The sequence below is a fragment of the Notothenia rossii genome, assembly GCF_949606895.1.
Source record: "Notothenia rossii genome assembly, chromosome: 12".
In the NCBI taxonomy this organism is placed as follows: Eukaryota; Metazoa; Chordata; class Actinopteri; order Perciformes; family Nototheniidae; genus Notothenia; species Notothenia rossii.
In genome coordinates this window covers 23,187,728-23,203,593 of record NC_136911.1, presented here as the reverse complement: position 1 = coordinate 23,203,593, position 15,866 = coordinate 23,187,728, and the positions used below count along the sequence as shown (strand labels likewise).

The 15,866-nt window shown below is 41.0% G+C and overlaps 1 protein-coding gene across 1 annotated transcript in view; it reads left to right on the top strand.

The window, feature by feature from the left end:
* ncapg2 (non-SMC condensin II complex, subunit G2) overlaps window positions 1-15,866 on the top strand; it is a gene marked incomplete at its 5' end in the record, with an annotated part of 24,967 nt that extends 9,101 nt beyond the window's left edge. The window contains 14 exons of the mRNA XM_079661212.1: window positions 271-368; window positions 1,890-2,057; window positions 2,138-2,208; window positions 3,711-3,864; window positions 4,215-4,391; window positions 5,995-6,108; window positions 6,438-6,593; window positions 7,339-7,438; window positions 8,323-8,531; window positions 8,837-8,971; window positions 11,923-12,026; window positions 12,211-12,314; window positions 15,367-15,457; window positions 15,547-15,866. Of these exons, the coding sequence (XP_079517338.1) occupies window positions 271-368; window positions 1,890-2,057; window positions 2,138-2,208; window positions 3,711-3,864; window positions 4,215-4,391; window positions 5,995-6,108; window positions 6,438-6,593; window positions 7,339-7,438; window positions 8,323-8,531; window positions 8,837-8,971; window positions 11,923-12,026; window positions 12,211-12,314; window positions 15,367-15,457; window positions 15,547-15,598 (1,733 nt within the window). The 3' untranslated portion in view covers window positions 15,599-15,866. The remainder of the gene's footprint in view (window positions 1-270; window positions 369-1,889; window positions 2,058-2,137; window positions 2,209-3,710; window positions 3,865-4,214; window positions 4,392-5,994; window positions 6,109-6,437; window positions 6,594-7,338; window positions 7,439-8,322; window positions 8,532-8,836; window positions 8,972-11,922; window positions 12,027-12,210; window positions 12,315-15,366; window positions 15,458-15,546) is intronic.

Below are 15,866 nucleotides of genomic sequence, written 5' to 3'. Positions count from 1 at the left end.
TGCTCACGTTCATATTGATGTATTTTAATAAATGTTAACTTGGGCATTACGTGACTATTTTTGTTCTAAGTAAATACTGCTATTTTTTTAATACATTGTTTAATGTTATCATAGTTTACTTAAAATAGTTCTCTATCTGTGTTTTTAATTGTTGTTTTACTTTTATGTATGCACCACCACATCAAGTCAAATTCCTCGTACGTGTACCTGGTGATAAACCTGATTCTGAAAATGTAAGTTATTGATGTTGTGTTTTGTCTCCTCTTCCAGTAAAGCTGATGTTGGCGATTCGCCGCGTTCTGAACTCTTGCTTCCAGACCCAAGATGACCTGTCTGAGATCAACGACAGCAACAAGGAGAACAGCGCAGTAAGAAACATCAACAAGGACACATTAAGACACGATACACGGAAACAGACATTAAAGCTCCCATGTCATGCTTTCCCGGTTATCACCCGTCCCCTTGTGTGTTATGAAGGTTGTTCTGCATGTGAACGGTCTGCAGTCACAACCCTCAAAGCACACCCTGTAGCGAGTAAAACTCTAACACAGAGAAGACCTCCCCAAAACGCCTCGTTGGAGATACGTCATTGTCCATTGTTTACTTCCTGGGTGGTGTGTCGTAGGAATGGCCGGATTGGCCGCAAATGGGCCAATCCGTGGAGCCGTTACGTTAAGCCCCCGCTGATTGGTCCAAATTGACCAATCCACGGACTTCCTCACACACACACTCAGTGCAGGCAGCTCTGCTGATCTCTCCTCCCTGGCTGCAGGCTGATAACAGACAGTTGGGATCTCTCTGAAGACTCATTCTCTCTGCAGACCCATTCTGTCTGCAGACCCATTCTGTCTGCAGACCCATTCTCTCTGCAGACCCATTCTCTCTGCAGACCCATTCTCTCTGCAGACCCATTCTCTCTGCAGACCCATTCTCTCTACAGACCCATTCTCTCTGCAGACCCATTCTCTCTACAGACCCATTCTCTCTGCAGACCCATTCTCTCTACAGACCCATTCTCTCTACAGACCCATTCTCTCTGCAGACCCATTCTCTCTGCAGACCCATTCTCTCTGCAGACCCATTCTCTCTGCAGACCCATTCTCACAGCGTTTATCAACCTTTTTCTGACTCAATATCAAGCCACACTTATTGTTTTTACTTCGGCTCTGACTTTGTGTGTGTTCAGGATGAGTTTGGATGCGTTTCGCTAAACAAGGAAACCACTCCTCCACAGAGCTCAGCGCGATTCTCAACGTCCCGACCAATCGGAGCACACTGGGCTCACAGGGAGGGGGGGGGGGGGGCAAGAGCTGCAACGAGCCGTTTAGTGGAGAGAGTGAATACTGCTGAATACACATACTTTACAGAGAAGCTGTTTGAGAAACCAATGTGAGTTTGGAAAATTGCAAAGTATAAATGTATTCTAGTAGACCTCAACAATGGAATTATGATCAGTGGAGATGGCCATGACATGGGACCTTTAACGTGCATCTGACCTGGGATTTAACTGTACTTAATTTGAGGATTGCCCGGTGCACAAAATAGTTCTTCAGTCTAACTTGTGATGTATCTCTGCAAAAATCTACTTTGAGGACTATTTTGAGTCGTTAAAATGTTTCAAATGGAACAGAAACAAACCCAAATCTCACTTTTAAATAACGTATCACAGCTGCGTTATATACATTTTAAGATGTTTTTTCTAAAGAGAAGCAACAAATAATAATATTTTTGTATTTCATTATATAAGTTGCAGTTTGTCATCGCCACGTCTACACTGTAGCTGCAAATGACAAGAAAGCCTTGAAATTGAAATATATCTGAGTTGAAATCATGCACACTGTGTGTGTGTGAGTTATTCGAGGGTTAACTGGAGCGTTGTATCCCAGCAGGCGGAGCCTCTAATGGGGAAGGACAGGGCCGTGGTGTCCGGTCTGCTGGAGGTCGTGGTGATTCTGTGGAGGAGTGTGGAGAAAAACCTGAAACAAAACGAAGAGGCAAAGAAATACATGTTCGCCAAGTTTGGAAATGCCATCTCTAAGTATTTCCACGCCTTTGAGGTGCGTCTACTATCTCATGTGATTTATTGAGACTGTGAGTTGTTCCTCCATCAGTAAATAGTATTTGATTTGTTTTCCAGGATGAGCGATGCTCCGTTCCTCTCATCCAAATGGCCTCCTTAATGCCTCCTGCTGCAGTGCCAACATTCAGGTAGTAATGATAATAATAATGCATTTTGTTTAGAGAGCGCTTTTCTAGAAACTCAGACACTTTACAGACTAGAAATTCATTAAAAAGACATTTAAAATATATCAAAATCTACATTAATTACAGAAAGCAGGTCTGAAGGTACATTTCACATCTTTTGTTTATTTTATGCACAATTAAAACTACACAAACATAAAAGATGACATACGTTGCAAGAAGAAGCAGAAAACCCACTGGGTTCAACTTTATAAAATAATATACAAACAAATAACGTGAATTCAACAAAGCAACGGCAAACAAATAAGTTAATACAAATTGGATATTGAATATAAAGGGAAAAGCAGACACAACACAACCGATAAATGCGGCGTTTTTTGTTAGATTTGAGGAACAGTGTTTTGTCCAGTTGAAAAGTCTATTTTCTGTTGTTCCCGTTATTGTTTACTCTCTCTAACGCCCAGCGCTCTGTCTTTTAACCCATTTCCAACTGTCTGTTCTGCCTAGCAACAGTCAGATAGCGAGCAATAACAGACCCTCTGAAATGTCCAAATCGACAGAATCAAGTATATACCAAGGCTGTGTAATAGAGAGGCAAAGTCCCTCCCCTTCCGGTGGGACCCATGGGACCTTATTTCTCTCTTAAATAATTATTTCCATTTCAGAAAAGTCACAGTTTTGTCGTAAAACTGTTGAAATATAACACTATGAAAAATACACAACTAGAAAGACTACAAATCCCAGAGTCCCGGTCCCGCATGCTGGCTCTTACGAACCGACTAACTCCCCTTGTGTGTGTGTACAGCTCTCAACATGCCCAGACTTGGAGTGATTTTCACTTCTTTTAATACTTTCCGCCTCGTTCTGAAAGAAAGAAGTGAAATGTACCAACGTGATGCCGTCTGGGTGTGTGGAGCGAGATGGGAGATGTAGTTCATTGAGCAGTTTCACACAAAGTGTTACTTCACAGTTTTACCACACATTTGAATTTTTGTGACTTCAAAATGATTTTTTAAATTGACAAAAATCATATGTGTAATTCGTGGCACAATTCAAACGGGATCGAGAATACCTTTGCTAACCGGACAACTTTTCTCTGACTTTTTGCATTTTTAAGGCGGTCTTTTTGGGCTCTCCATCTTCTAACGTTACTCTCAGTAACACCGGATTTCTTTGATGACTTCGTTGATCACCATTATCTTAAAATTGACATCGTAACTTCTCTTGTTTATTAACTCTTCCACTTTTGACCCACTGTGTTGGAGTTGGTCTCTGTGTCTCTCTCTCTCCTGTTGAAGTCTTGCTGGGGGAACGCTCGTTTGGCGCCATCTGTTGGTGTGACTGTGTAATTACATCAAAAAGTCTAGACCCCGAATATAAGACGACCCCTCTTTTTCAGATTGTTTTCTAGGAATAAAACCTGTCGTATATTCGGGTCTATACGGTACTAGTAGATCTCCTCTCACTCTGTGTGTCGCTGTCTAACCTGTCCTGATATCTGTTCCCAGCTGTGGCGTTTTATCCAGATTGAGGAAGATGGAGTCTGGAGTGACGCCTGCAAACTTCACTCAGCTGTTAGACTGCATGTGCAGCTGGGGCCGGGCTGCAGACGTCCTTGAACTCGTCACCGATTGGCTCTCTGAGGCCCTGCCACAACAACCGGTCAGTGAACGCAACACCCAGCTGACTGGAGTTATTTCCAGAGACGTTAAAGTACACACATGCTTTACTCAAGTAAAAGTACAGATACTCGTGTTTAAAAGTACTCTGGTGAAAGTAGAAGTACTGACTAAACTTCTTTAATCAAGTAAAAGTAAAGCACTTTGAAATGTACTTCAGTAAAAAGTACCCATAACTAGCAGCTGTTTTAAAGAGTACCTGACCTCCCTTTATATTAATAGAACAATAATGTCATTGTTAGCTAATGAATGTTTCCATGGTGACCAACGGCAACATGACAACGTTTCCATTGGTGCCTATTAAAAAAAAAAGTCCTTTTTGTTTCACTTCAGGAAAAGGGGAACATGAAGAGGAAGAAGGTTCAGATCATGGAAAAGATCGAGAGTAAACCGGATCTGGCGCTCGATTATCTAGAATATCTTTTCACCCACTCTTCAACTCGAAAGAAAGTTCTGGATCTGGATCAGAGAAAACTGACGCAGCTTCACAAAGTGCTGGAAAACTGGAGGGTGAGGACTCTTTAAAGTAGAGACACTACATACTGATATACACCTGAACATCAGCAGGTGAGGACTCTTTAAAGTAGAGACACTACATACTGATATACACCTGAACATCAGCAGGAGAGGACTCTTTAAAGTAGAGACACTACATACTGATATACACCTGAACATCAGCAGGAGAGGACTCTTTAAAGTAGAGACACTACATACTGATATACACCTGAACATCAGCAGGAGAGGACTCTTTAAAGTAGAGACACTACTGATATACACCTGAACATCAGCAGGAGAGGACTCTTTAAAGTAGAGCCACTACATACTGATATACACCTGAACATCAGCAGGAGAGGACTCTTTAAAGTAGAGACACTACATACTGATATACACCTGAACATCAGCAGGAGAGGACTCTTTAAAGTAGAGACACTACATACTGATATACACCTGAACATCAGCAGGAGAGGACTCTTTAAAGTAGAGACACTACATACTGATATACACCTGAACATCAGCAGGAGAGGACTCTTTAAAGTAGAGACACTACATACTGATATACACCTGAACATCAGCAGGAGAGGACTCTTTAAAGTAGAGACACTACTGATATACACCTGAACATCAGCAGGAGAGGACTCTTTAAAGTAGAGCCACTACATACTGATATACACCTGAACATCAGCAGGAGAGGACTCTTTAAAGTAGAGCCACTACATACTGATATACACCTGAACCTCAGCAGGAGAGGACTCTTTAAAGTAGAGACACTACATACTGATATACACCTGAACATCGGCAGGAGAGGACTCTTTAAAGTAGAGACACTACATACTGATATACACCTGAACATCAGCAGGAGAGGACTCTTTAAAGTAGAGACACTACATACTGATATACACCTGAACATCAGCAGGAGAGGACTCTTTAAAGTAGAGACACTACATACTGATATACACCTGAACATCAGCAGGAGAGGACTCTTTAAAGTAGAGACACTACATACTGATATACACCTGAACATCAGCAGGAGAGGACTCTTTAAAGTAGAGACACTACATACTGATATACACCTGAACATCAGCAGGAGAGGACTCTTTAAAGTAGAGACACTACATACTGATATACACCTGAACATCAGCAGGAGAGGACTCTTTAAAGTAGAGACACTACATACTGATATACACCTGAACATCAACAGGAGAGAACTCTTTAAAGTAGAGACACTACATACTGATATACACCTGAACATCAGCAGGAGAGCACTCTTTAAAGTAGAGACACTACATACTGATATACACCTGAACATCAGCAGGAGAGGACTCTTTAAAGTAGAGACACTACATACTGATATACACCTGAACATCAACAGGAGAGAACTCTTTAAAGTAGAGACACTACATACTGATATACACCTGAACATCAGCAGGAGAGCACTCTTTAAAGTAGAGACACTACATACTGATATACACCTGAACATCAGCAGGAGAGGACTCTTTAAAGTAGAGACACTACATACTGATATACACCTGAACATCAGCAGGAGAGGACTCTTTAAAGTAGAGACACTACATACTGATATAAATCTGAACATCATTTATTTTTGTGTCCACAGTCGGTGCTGTTTTCTCACCTCAGCTCTAATGCAGACGATAAAAGTCCCAGCGTAGAAATCGCTCTCAAAGTTTTCACGTACCACGGCCGACTCGGAGCACATCTGCAGCAAAAAGTGAGTTCCTCGTTCTGCACGAACTTGCTTTGTTTTTATTGTTGTTGTTATATTTAGTTTGTGAATCAGCATAAGTAGAACAGTTCAGAATCAGGTTTATTACCAGGTAGAGAGAACTATTTTAAGAAAACTTTAATAACATCAAAACATTTAGTAAAATATAATAATAATAATAATAATAATAATAATAATAATAATAATGCATTACATTTTTTATCAGAGCGCTTTTACAGGTGCTCAAAGCGCTCTACAATTACACATTACACATTACACATATTGTAAAGTACAAAATCATGTAAGAAAATTAAGAGATTGTTTTTTTTTTTTAGTCCCCAGAGGGTCGAGAATACCTGCTGTCTCTGGAAAATGTTGCAGCCTGGATCGCCGAGGAGGTGCTACCCTTCCTCACTTCCAACAGAGATGGTGAAGAAGAGGAGGAGGAAGGAGGGGAGAAATCTGCACCGCTGGCAGCACAGATTACTGAGGTGTGTGTGTGTGTGTGTGTGTGTGTGTGTGTGTGTGTGTGTGTGTGTGTGTGTGTGTGTGTGTGTGTGTGTGTGTGTGTGTGTGTGTGTGTGTGTGTGTGTGTGTGTGTGTGTGTGTGTGTGTGTGTGTGTGTGTGTGTGTGTGTGTGTGTGTGTGTGTGTGTGTGTGTGTGTGTGTGTGTGTGTGTGTGTGTGTGTGTGTGTAACATTATTAGATTGTTAATATTGTTGCAGCACTTTTCTGTTTTCCATAAATCACAAATTATTGTTGAATATGTTGTTACTGTTTTGGACCCTGAACTAGATGGTAGCTGCTAATAATGTTTTGGAGTAAGATCATTATTCATGTGAAATGCAAAATCAATCCATGCATGGAGATTTCTCTGCAAGCAAATCAATCCATTGTTCCTGCAAGTTGACATTTTTGCATCTTCAGTTTAAATAAAATCACACGGTTATCCACAAACTTACCTTTCCCCCTGCAGGACTTTCAGTTCTTGGTGGATTCTGACTCCTATACATCCTCACACTGACATTTCTTTCATTTCCTCCTCTATGTGTGCCATTGTTCTGCAGCCTGTCACTACCTGCGCGCTGAAATCAAATGTTATTTCTATGTGTTAGTTGTTAAAGAGTTGGCAGCTCATGCAGGAGGCCACCAGCCAGCCGTAACAAACTCCATGGAGCTCCTCGAAGACTTCATTTCAAGGGGTTTTAAATTCATTTCTTTATCATTTTCCCCCAGAGCTTCCTGACTTTGTGCCGGGACGTTTTACTCGTGGGTTTGGGCGACGAGGCGTTCAAAGGTCTAATCCTCCACTTGTGCTCGCTCACCCTCCTCTCTGGTGAGTGTACACTGCATTTATCACTAAAATAAACCACAGAAGCTAACGTTTATCTTAGAATCATGCCTCTTTACTTGAACTAACATCTTTTGTTTCCAGAGGCGCGTTACCTGTAACTTGTTATTTTTTGTTTAATTTTTCTGTCCATTTAAAGGTCCCATGTCATGGCCATTTCTACTGATCATAATTCCATTGTTGAGGTCTACTAGAATAGATTCCCATTGTTCAATGTTCCAAACTCACATTGGTTTCTCAAACAGCATCTCTGTATAGCATGTGTATTCACTCTCTGTCCTACACGGCTGGTTGGAGCTCCTGCCCCGCCCCCATGAGCCCACTGTGCTCTGATTGGTCAGCTCGCCCACTCTGTTTTGATGAGTCCACCACCGTTACAGCTGAACATCAGTGATTATGTGTTACAATGGCGTTTGTTAGCGACCAGGAAATGACCTCAGTAATGACAAACAGATGCTGCGTGGGGTCTGGGTGCCGTGTGGGGGGACGTTGGGGGGCTCGCTGCTCCGCCCTTTGGGGCTCGAGGAGCGGACAGTGTGAGCTGGAATAATTGGGGTCGTTTCCTGGTTGCTGCGAGGGGTCAGCGAGACACAGCGAAACTCACCTGAACTCAGCCTGCAGACCGTTTACATGCAGAAAAAGCTACATAACACACAAGGGGGCAAGCATGACATGGGAGCTTTAAGTATTCCAGTCCTGTGTGTTGCGTGTTTTTATGTGATTGTATTTACTTGTTTAAAATGAAATGTGTCAAATGTTGACTTAGAAAATCTGTCCAGGGACATTTACAGGACCGTAATCAATGTGCACTGTCCGGAATAAATAAAATAAATACATTTTTTAATTAAATAATCTCTTTGTGTTTCCAGAGACGGGTTACCTGTGCATTCCTGCAGTGCTTCTGATTCTAAAGGAGGTTGCAGACAGCTACTCACCTGAAGACAAGCAAGAGGAAGAGGAGGGGAGGAAAGAGGAAGACGCCACCGCTGTGATTCTGGGTGTCGTGGCCAACATCTTCCAGAAAATCATCGAGCTGCTGGCTCGTCGACTCAGGAAGAAACCAGAGGAGGGGAGACAGGTGTGTGTGTGTGTGTGTGTGTGTGTGTGTGTGTGTGTGTGTGTGTGTGTGTGTGTGTGTGTGTGTGTGTGTGTGTGTGTGTGTGTGTGTGTGTGTGTGTGTGTGTGTGTGTGTGTGTGTGTGTGTGTGTGTGTGTGTGTGTGTGTGTGTGTGTGTGTGTGTGTGTGTGTGTGTGTGTGTGTGTGTGTGTGTGTGTGTGTGTGTGTGTGTGTGTGTGTGTGTGTGTGTGTGTGTGTGTGTGTGTGTGTGTGTGTGTGTGTGTGTGTGTGTCCCACCCACCCATTGTAATCTCTCTTTCCTCTCAGCTGTGTCAGTCAGCGATCCCCGGGCTCAGTAACTTCCTCCAGGTCGCTCAAACGTGGGACAAACCCCCCCTCAGCGGCGTCTTCTCCACCCTCTTCGCCGTCATCATCGTGGAGATAAGACATCTGCTGCAGAAGGTACGAGGCTTCATCTTTCACCGATATCTCACAAGAGCAGAGAGGGCAGAACATCCTTTACTCAAGTAGAAGCACAGATACCAGATCAGCCAGATCAACGTGACCGAACTACATCTGAGAAGCTTAACCCTTCATTTCCTCCCGTTAGATTCAAAATGAGCTCTGAAGCCTCTCCTGTTATGAAGGCGTCTTATTGCAAATGCCCTGAAGATGTACCATGTTATTGATTGACTACCAGAGACTTTCTAATGTGATTACTTTGCACACCGCACTCTTACTCATAGCTGGTGACAAATCAATGACCCAAAATGAGTCAAACGATGGCAGCTGACAGGCAGGGTTTCTGTAATCCTGCTAGTCATCTCTATTGTTTCTTCTATATGTGACAGTAATCCAGAGATAGCAGAAGTACACACATCCTTTCCTCAAGTAGAAGTACAAATACTCGTGTTTAAAAATACTCTGGTGAAAGTAGAAGTACTGACTAAACTTCTTCACTCAAGTCAAAGTAAAGAACTTTGAAATGTACTTCAGTAAAAAGTACCCATAACTAGCAGCTGTTTTAAAGAGTACCTGACCTCCCTTTATATTAATAGAACAATAATGTCATTGTTAGCTAATGAATGTTTCCATGGTGACCAACGGCAACATGACAACGTTTCCATTGGTCCCTCTTCTTTAGAGAAGACCAGGAAATGATGGATACACGGATCGTGTTCAAATCAATAGGCACGCAATGACTCTAAATAATAATGATCACGCCACCAAACACACATTCAGACTAAAGGAACCAGCCTGTTTGGAGAATGAGAGAAGTAGAAAGTACAGGTATTTGAGTTCAACATGTAAGAAGTAGAAAGTACAGGTATTTGGGTTCAACATGTAAGAAGTAGAAAGTACAGGTATTTGAGTTCAACATGTAAGAAGTAGAAAGTACAGGTATTTGAGTTCAACATGTAAGAAGTAGAAAGTACAGGTATTTGAGTTCAACATGTAAGAAGTAGAAAGTACAGGTATTTGAGTTCAACATGTAAGAAGTAGAAAGTACAGGTATTTGAGTTCAACATGTAAGAAGTAGAAAGTACAGGTATTTGAGTTCAACATGTAAGAAGTAGAAAGTACAGGTATTTGAGTTCAACATGTAAGAAGTAGAAAGTACAGGTATTTGAGTTCAACATGTGAGAAGTAGAAAGTACAGGTATTTGAGTTCAACATGTAAGAAGTAGAAAGTACAGGTATTTGGGTTCAACATGTAAGAAGTAGAAAGTACAGGTATTTGAGTTCAACATGTAAGAAGTAGAAAGTACAGGTATTTGAGTTCAAAATGTGAGAAGTAGAAAGTACAGGTATTTGAGTTCAACATGTAAGAAGTAGAAAGTACAGGTATTTGAGTTCAACATGTAAGAAGTAGAAAGTAGAGGTATTTGTGTTCAACATGTAAGAAGTAGAAAGTACAGGTATTTGGGTTCAACATGTAAGAAGTAGAAAGTACAGGTATTTGAGTTCAACATGTAAGAAGTAGAAAGTAGAGGTATTTGTGTTCAACATGTAAGAAGTAGAAAGTACAGGTATTTGGGTTCAACATGTAAGAAGTAGAAAGTACAGGTATTTGAGTTCAACATGTAAGAAGTAGAAAGTACAGGTATTTGAGTTCAACATGTAAGAAGTAGAAAGTACAGGTATTTGAGTTCAACATGTAAGAAGTAGAAAGTACAGGTATTTGAGTTCAACATGTAAGAAGTAGAAAGTACAGGTATTTGAGTTCAACATGTAAGAAGTAGAAAGTACAGGTATTTGAGTTCAACATGTAAGAAGTAGAAAGTACAGGTATTTGAGTTCAACATGTAAGAAGTAGAAAGTACAGGTATTTGAGTTCAACATGTAAGAAGTAGAAAGTAGAGGTATTTGTGTTCAACATGTAAGAAGTAGAAAGTACAGGTATTTGAGTTCAACATGTAAGAAGTAGAAAGTACAGGTATTTGAGTTCAACATGTAAGAAGTAGAAAGTACAGGTATTTGGGTTCAACATGTAAGAAGTAGAAAGTACAGGTATTTGAGTTCAACATGTAAGAAGTAGAAAGTACAGGTATTTGAGTTCAACATGTAAGAAGTAGAAAGTACAGGTATTTGTGTTCAACATGTAAGAAGTAGAAAGTACAGGTATTTGAGTTCAACATGTAAGAAGTAGAAAGTACAGGTATTTGAGTTCAACATGTGAGAAGTAGAAAGTACAGGTATTTGAGTTCAACATGTAAGAAGTAGAAAGTACAGGTATTTGTGTTCAACATGTAAGAAGTAGAAAGTACAGGTATTTGAGTTCAACATGTAAGAAGTAGAAAGTACAGGTATTTGAGTTCAACATGTAAGAAGTAGAAAGTACAGGTATTTGAGTTCAACATGTAAGAAGTAGAAAGTACAGGTATTTGAGTTCAACATGTAAGAAGTAGAAAGTACAGGTATTTGAGTTCAACATGTAAGAAGTAGAAAGTACAGGTATTTGTGTTCAACATGTAAGAAGTAGAAAGTACAGGTATTTGTGTTCAACATGTAAGAAGTAGAAAGTACAGGTATTTGAGTTCAACATGTAAGAAGTAGAAAGTACAGGTATTTGTGTTCAACATGTAAGAAGTAGAAAGTACAGGTATTTGTGTTCAACATGTAAGAAGTAGAAAGTACAGGTATTTGGGTTCAACATGTAAGAAGTAGAAAGTACAGGTATTTGTGTTCAACATGTAAGAAGTAGAAAGTACAGGTATTTGAGTTCAACATGTAAGAAGTAGAAAGTACAGGTATTTGAGTTCAACATGTAAGAAGTCAAAGTAAAAAGTCGTCGTGGAGTAAAGTACTGATACCAGAAGAACGTACTGAACGAAGTATTTGTACTCCACTACTTCCCTCCTCTGCACAAGACTATGATGAGCCATTGAATTAAAGATCTCTTATTTTGAAAGGTCACCCTTCCTGAGGAGGTGGTCACTCCAGAGTCAGTGGAGGACATGCCTCCTCTGTCCAGCGTCCTGCTGTCCGTCATCCTCAAATTACCGTCACTCACCAGGTAAAAACTCTCCTCTCAGCTCTCTGTCTTATCTTCTGTGCTTTCAGAGAGGGTGGTCTTCTCCTCTGTTGTGTTTCTTGGACTATTTGTCACAAAAACACCTTATTTTTGATCTTTCTATCTGTTCACACAAACTGAAAGATTGACAATAAAGTTGACTTTGACTTATTTGTTGTTTTTTAAGGTCATTTTTGGCCGAAGTCAGCTCGTCTTTTGAGTCTGACGCCGTCTTCAGCAGTCTGAGCGAACTGGCTGCTGTTCTGCACATCTTATCCATCATCAGACACAGTGAGTAGATCTCTTATCTATCATCAGACACAGTGAGTAGATCTCTTATCTATCATCAGACACAGTGAGTAGATCTCTTATCTATCATCAGACACAGTGAGTAGACCTCTTATCCATCATCAGACACAGTGAGTAGATCTCTTATCCATCATCAGACACAGTGAGTAGATCTCTTATCCATCATCAGACACAGTGAGTAGATCTCTTATCCATCATCAGACACAGTGAGTAGACCTCTTATCCATCATCAGACACAGTGAGTAGATCTCTTATCTATCATCAGACACAGTGAGTAGATCTCTTATCTATCAGGAGACACAGTGAGTAGATCTCTTATCCATCATCAGACACAGTGAGTAGATCTCTTATCTATCATCAGACACAGTGAGTAGATCTCTTATCCATCATCAGACACAGTGAGTAGATCTCTTATCTATCAGGAGACACAGTGAGTAGATCTCTTATCCATCATCAGACACAGTGAGTAGATCTCTTATCCATCGTCAGACACCGTGAGTAGATCTCTTATCCATCATCAGACACAGTGAGTAGACCTCTTATCCATCATCAGACACAGTGAGTAGATCTCTTATCTATCATCAGACACAGTGAGTAGACCTCTTATCTATCATCAGACACAGTGAGTAGATCTCTTATCTATCATCAGACACAGTGAGTAGATCTCTTATCCATCATCAGACACAGTGAGTAGATCTCTTATCCATCATCAGACACAGTGAGTAGATCTCTTATCCATCATCAGACACAGTGAGTAGACCTCTTATCCATCATCAGACACAGTGAGTAGACCTCTTATCCATCATCAGACACAGTGAGTAGATCTCTTATCTATCATCAGACACAGTGAGTAGACCTCTTATCTATCATCAGACACAGTGAGTAGACCTCTTATCCATCATCAGACACAGTGAGTAGATCTCTTATCTATCATCAGACACAGTGAGTAGATCTCTTATCTATCATCAGACACAGTGAGTAGATCTCTTATCCATCATCAGACACAGTGAGTAGATCTCTTATCCATCATCAGACACAGTGAGTAGACCTCTTATCTATCATCAGACACAGTGAGTAGATCTCTTATCTATCATCAGACACAGTGAGTAGACCTCTTATCCATCATCAGACACAGTGAGTAGGTCTCTTATCTATCATCAGACACAGTGAGTAGATCTCTTATCCATCATCAGACACAGTGAGTAGATCTCTTATCCATCATCAGACACAGTGAGTAGATCTCTTATCTATCATCAGACACAGTGAGTGGACCTCTTATCCATCATCAGACACAGTGAGTAGATCTCTTATCTATCACCAGACACAGTGAGTAGATCTCTTATCCATCATCAGACACAGTGAGTAGATCTCTTATCCATCATCAGACACAGTGAGTAGATCTCTTATCCATCATCAGACACAGTGAGTAGGTCTCTTATCTATCATCAGACACAGTGAGTAGATCTCTTATCCATCATCAGACACAGTGAGTAGATCTCTTATCCATCATCAGACACAGTGAGTAGATCTCTTATCTATCATCAGACACAGTGAGTAGACCTCTTATCCATCATCAGACACAGTGAGTAGATCTCTTATCTATCACCAGACACAGTGAGTAGACCTCTTATCTATCACCAGACACAGTGAGTAGATCTCTTATCCATCATCAGACACAGTGAGTAGATCTCTTATCCATCATCAGACACAGTGAGTAGATCTCTTATCCATCATCAGACACAGTGAGTAGATCTCTTATCTGTCATCAGACACAGTGAGTAGATCTCTTATCTATCATCAGACACAGTGAGTAGATCTCTTAGTGAGTAGATCTCTTATCCATCATCAGACACAGTGAGTAGACCTCTTATCCATCATCAGACACAGTGAGTAGATCTCTTATCTATCATCAGACACAGTGAGTAGATCTCTTATCCATCATCAGACACAGTGAGTAGATCTCTTATCCATCATCAGACACAGTGAGTAGATCTCTTATCCATCAGACACAGTGAGTAGACCTCTTATCTATCATCAGACACAATGAGTAGATCTCTTATCTATCAGGAGACACAGTGAGTAGATCTCTTATCCATCAGGAGACAAAGGGAACACTAAAGGGAACAGGAGAAGACAAAGGGAACAGGAGAAGACAAAGGGAACACTAAAGGGAACAGCAGGAGACAAAGGGAACACTAAAGGGAACAGGAGAAGACAAAGGGAACACTAAAGGGAACAGGAGAAGACAAAGGGAACACTAAAGGGAACAGGAGAAGACAAAGGGAACACTAAAGGGAACAGCAGAAGACAAAGGGAACACTAAAGGGAACAGTAGAAGACAAAGGGAACACTAAAGGGAACAGCAGGAGACAAAGGGAACACTAAAGGGAACAGCAGGAGACAAAGTAAACACTAAAGGGAACACTAAAGGGAACAGCAGGAGACAAAGGGAACACTAAAGGGAACAGCAGAAGACAAAGGGAACACTAAAGGGAACAGCAGGAGACAAAGGGAACACTAAAGGGAACAGCAGGAGCTAAAGGGAACAGTAGAAGACAAAGGGAACACTAAAGGGAACAGGAGAAGACAAAGGGAACACTAAAGGGAACAGCAGGAGACAAAGGGAACACTAAAGGGAACAGCAGGAGACAAAGGGAACACTAAAGGGAACAGCAGGAGACAAAGGGAACACTAAAGGGAACATCAGAAGACAAAGGGAACACTAAAGGGAACAGCAGAAGGCAAAGGGAACACTAAAGGGAACAGCAGAAGACAAAGGGAACACTAAAGGGAACAGCAGAAGACAAAGGGAACACTAAAGGGAACAGCAGGAGACAAAGGGAACACTAAAGGGAACAGTAGAAGACAAAGGGAACACTAAAGGGAACAGTAGAAGACAAAGGGAACACTAAAGGGAACAGCAGGAGAAAGACTGTTGAGGAACTAGTACAAAATGTAAACAAAGTATTTTGATTCTCAGATGCTTTCCTTTCTGCTCGTTGAGTTAAATCAGTGTATTATTGATCTCTTTCAGCCGGTCAGTGTAAAGCCAGCCTGAAGATGGCCGCCTCTTCTGTGCAGCAGCAGCTTCACTCGCACGCCGCCACGTCCACAGACATCCAGAGGTGAGGAAACAACATATTTATAACGTCTAATACCAGATGATCTGTGGATAAATCTGTGCTCTAACCACTGACCTGTCCTCCTCTCACAGGGTTATCTATGAATCTTCTGTGAAGACCTTGAATGAGATCCTGGATTTATAAATGGATGTATTTGAAATGTAATCCGTGCTTCATGTTTGTATTTGTGGAAGAGTGTAATCAGAAAAGATACGTTTAATACTCCTTACGAGATCTTTGTATATTTATCTCTCGCTGGCACTTTTCACATCTTTGATAATGTTAGAGATATGGTGTAATCTTCTGTAAAGCTTTCTCTCTTTGCTCCAAAACCATTTTCATGTTACACTTCCTGTTTTCTGTCAGCTGTCACTTCTGATCAGAATAAAGCTAAATGTATTGTTCAACGATA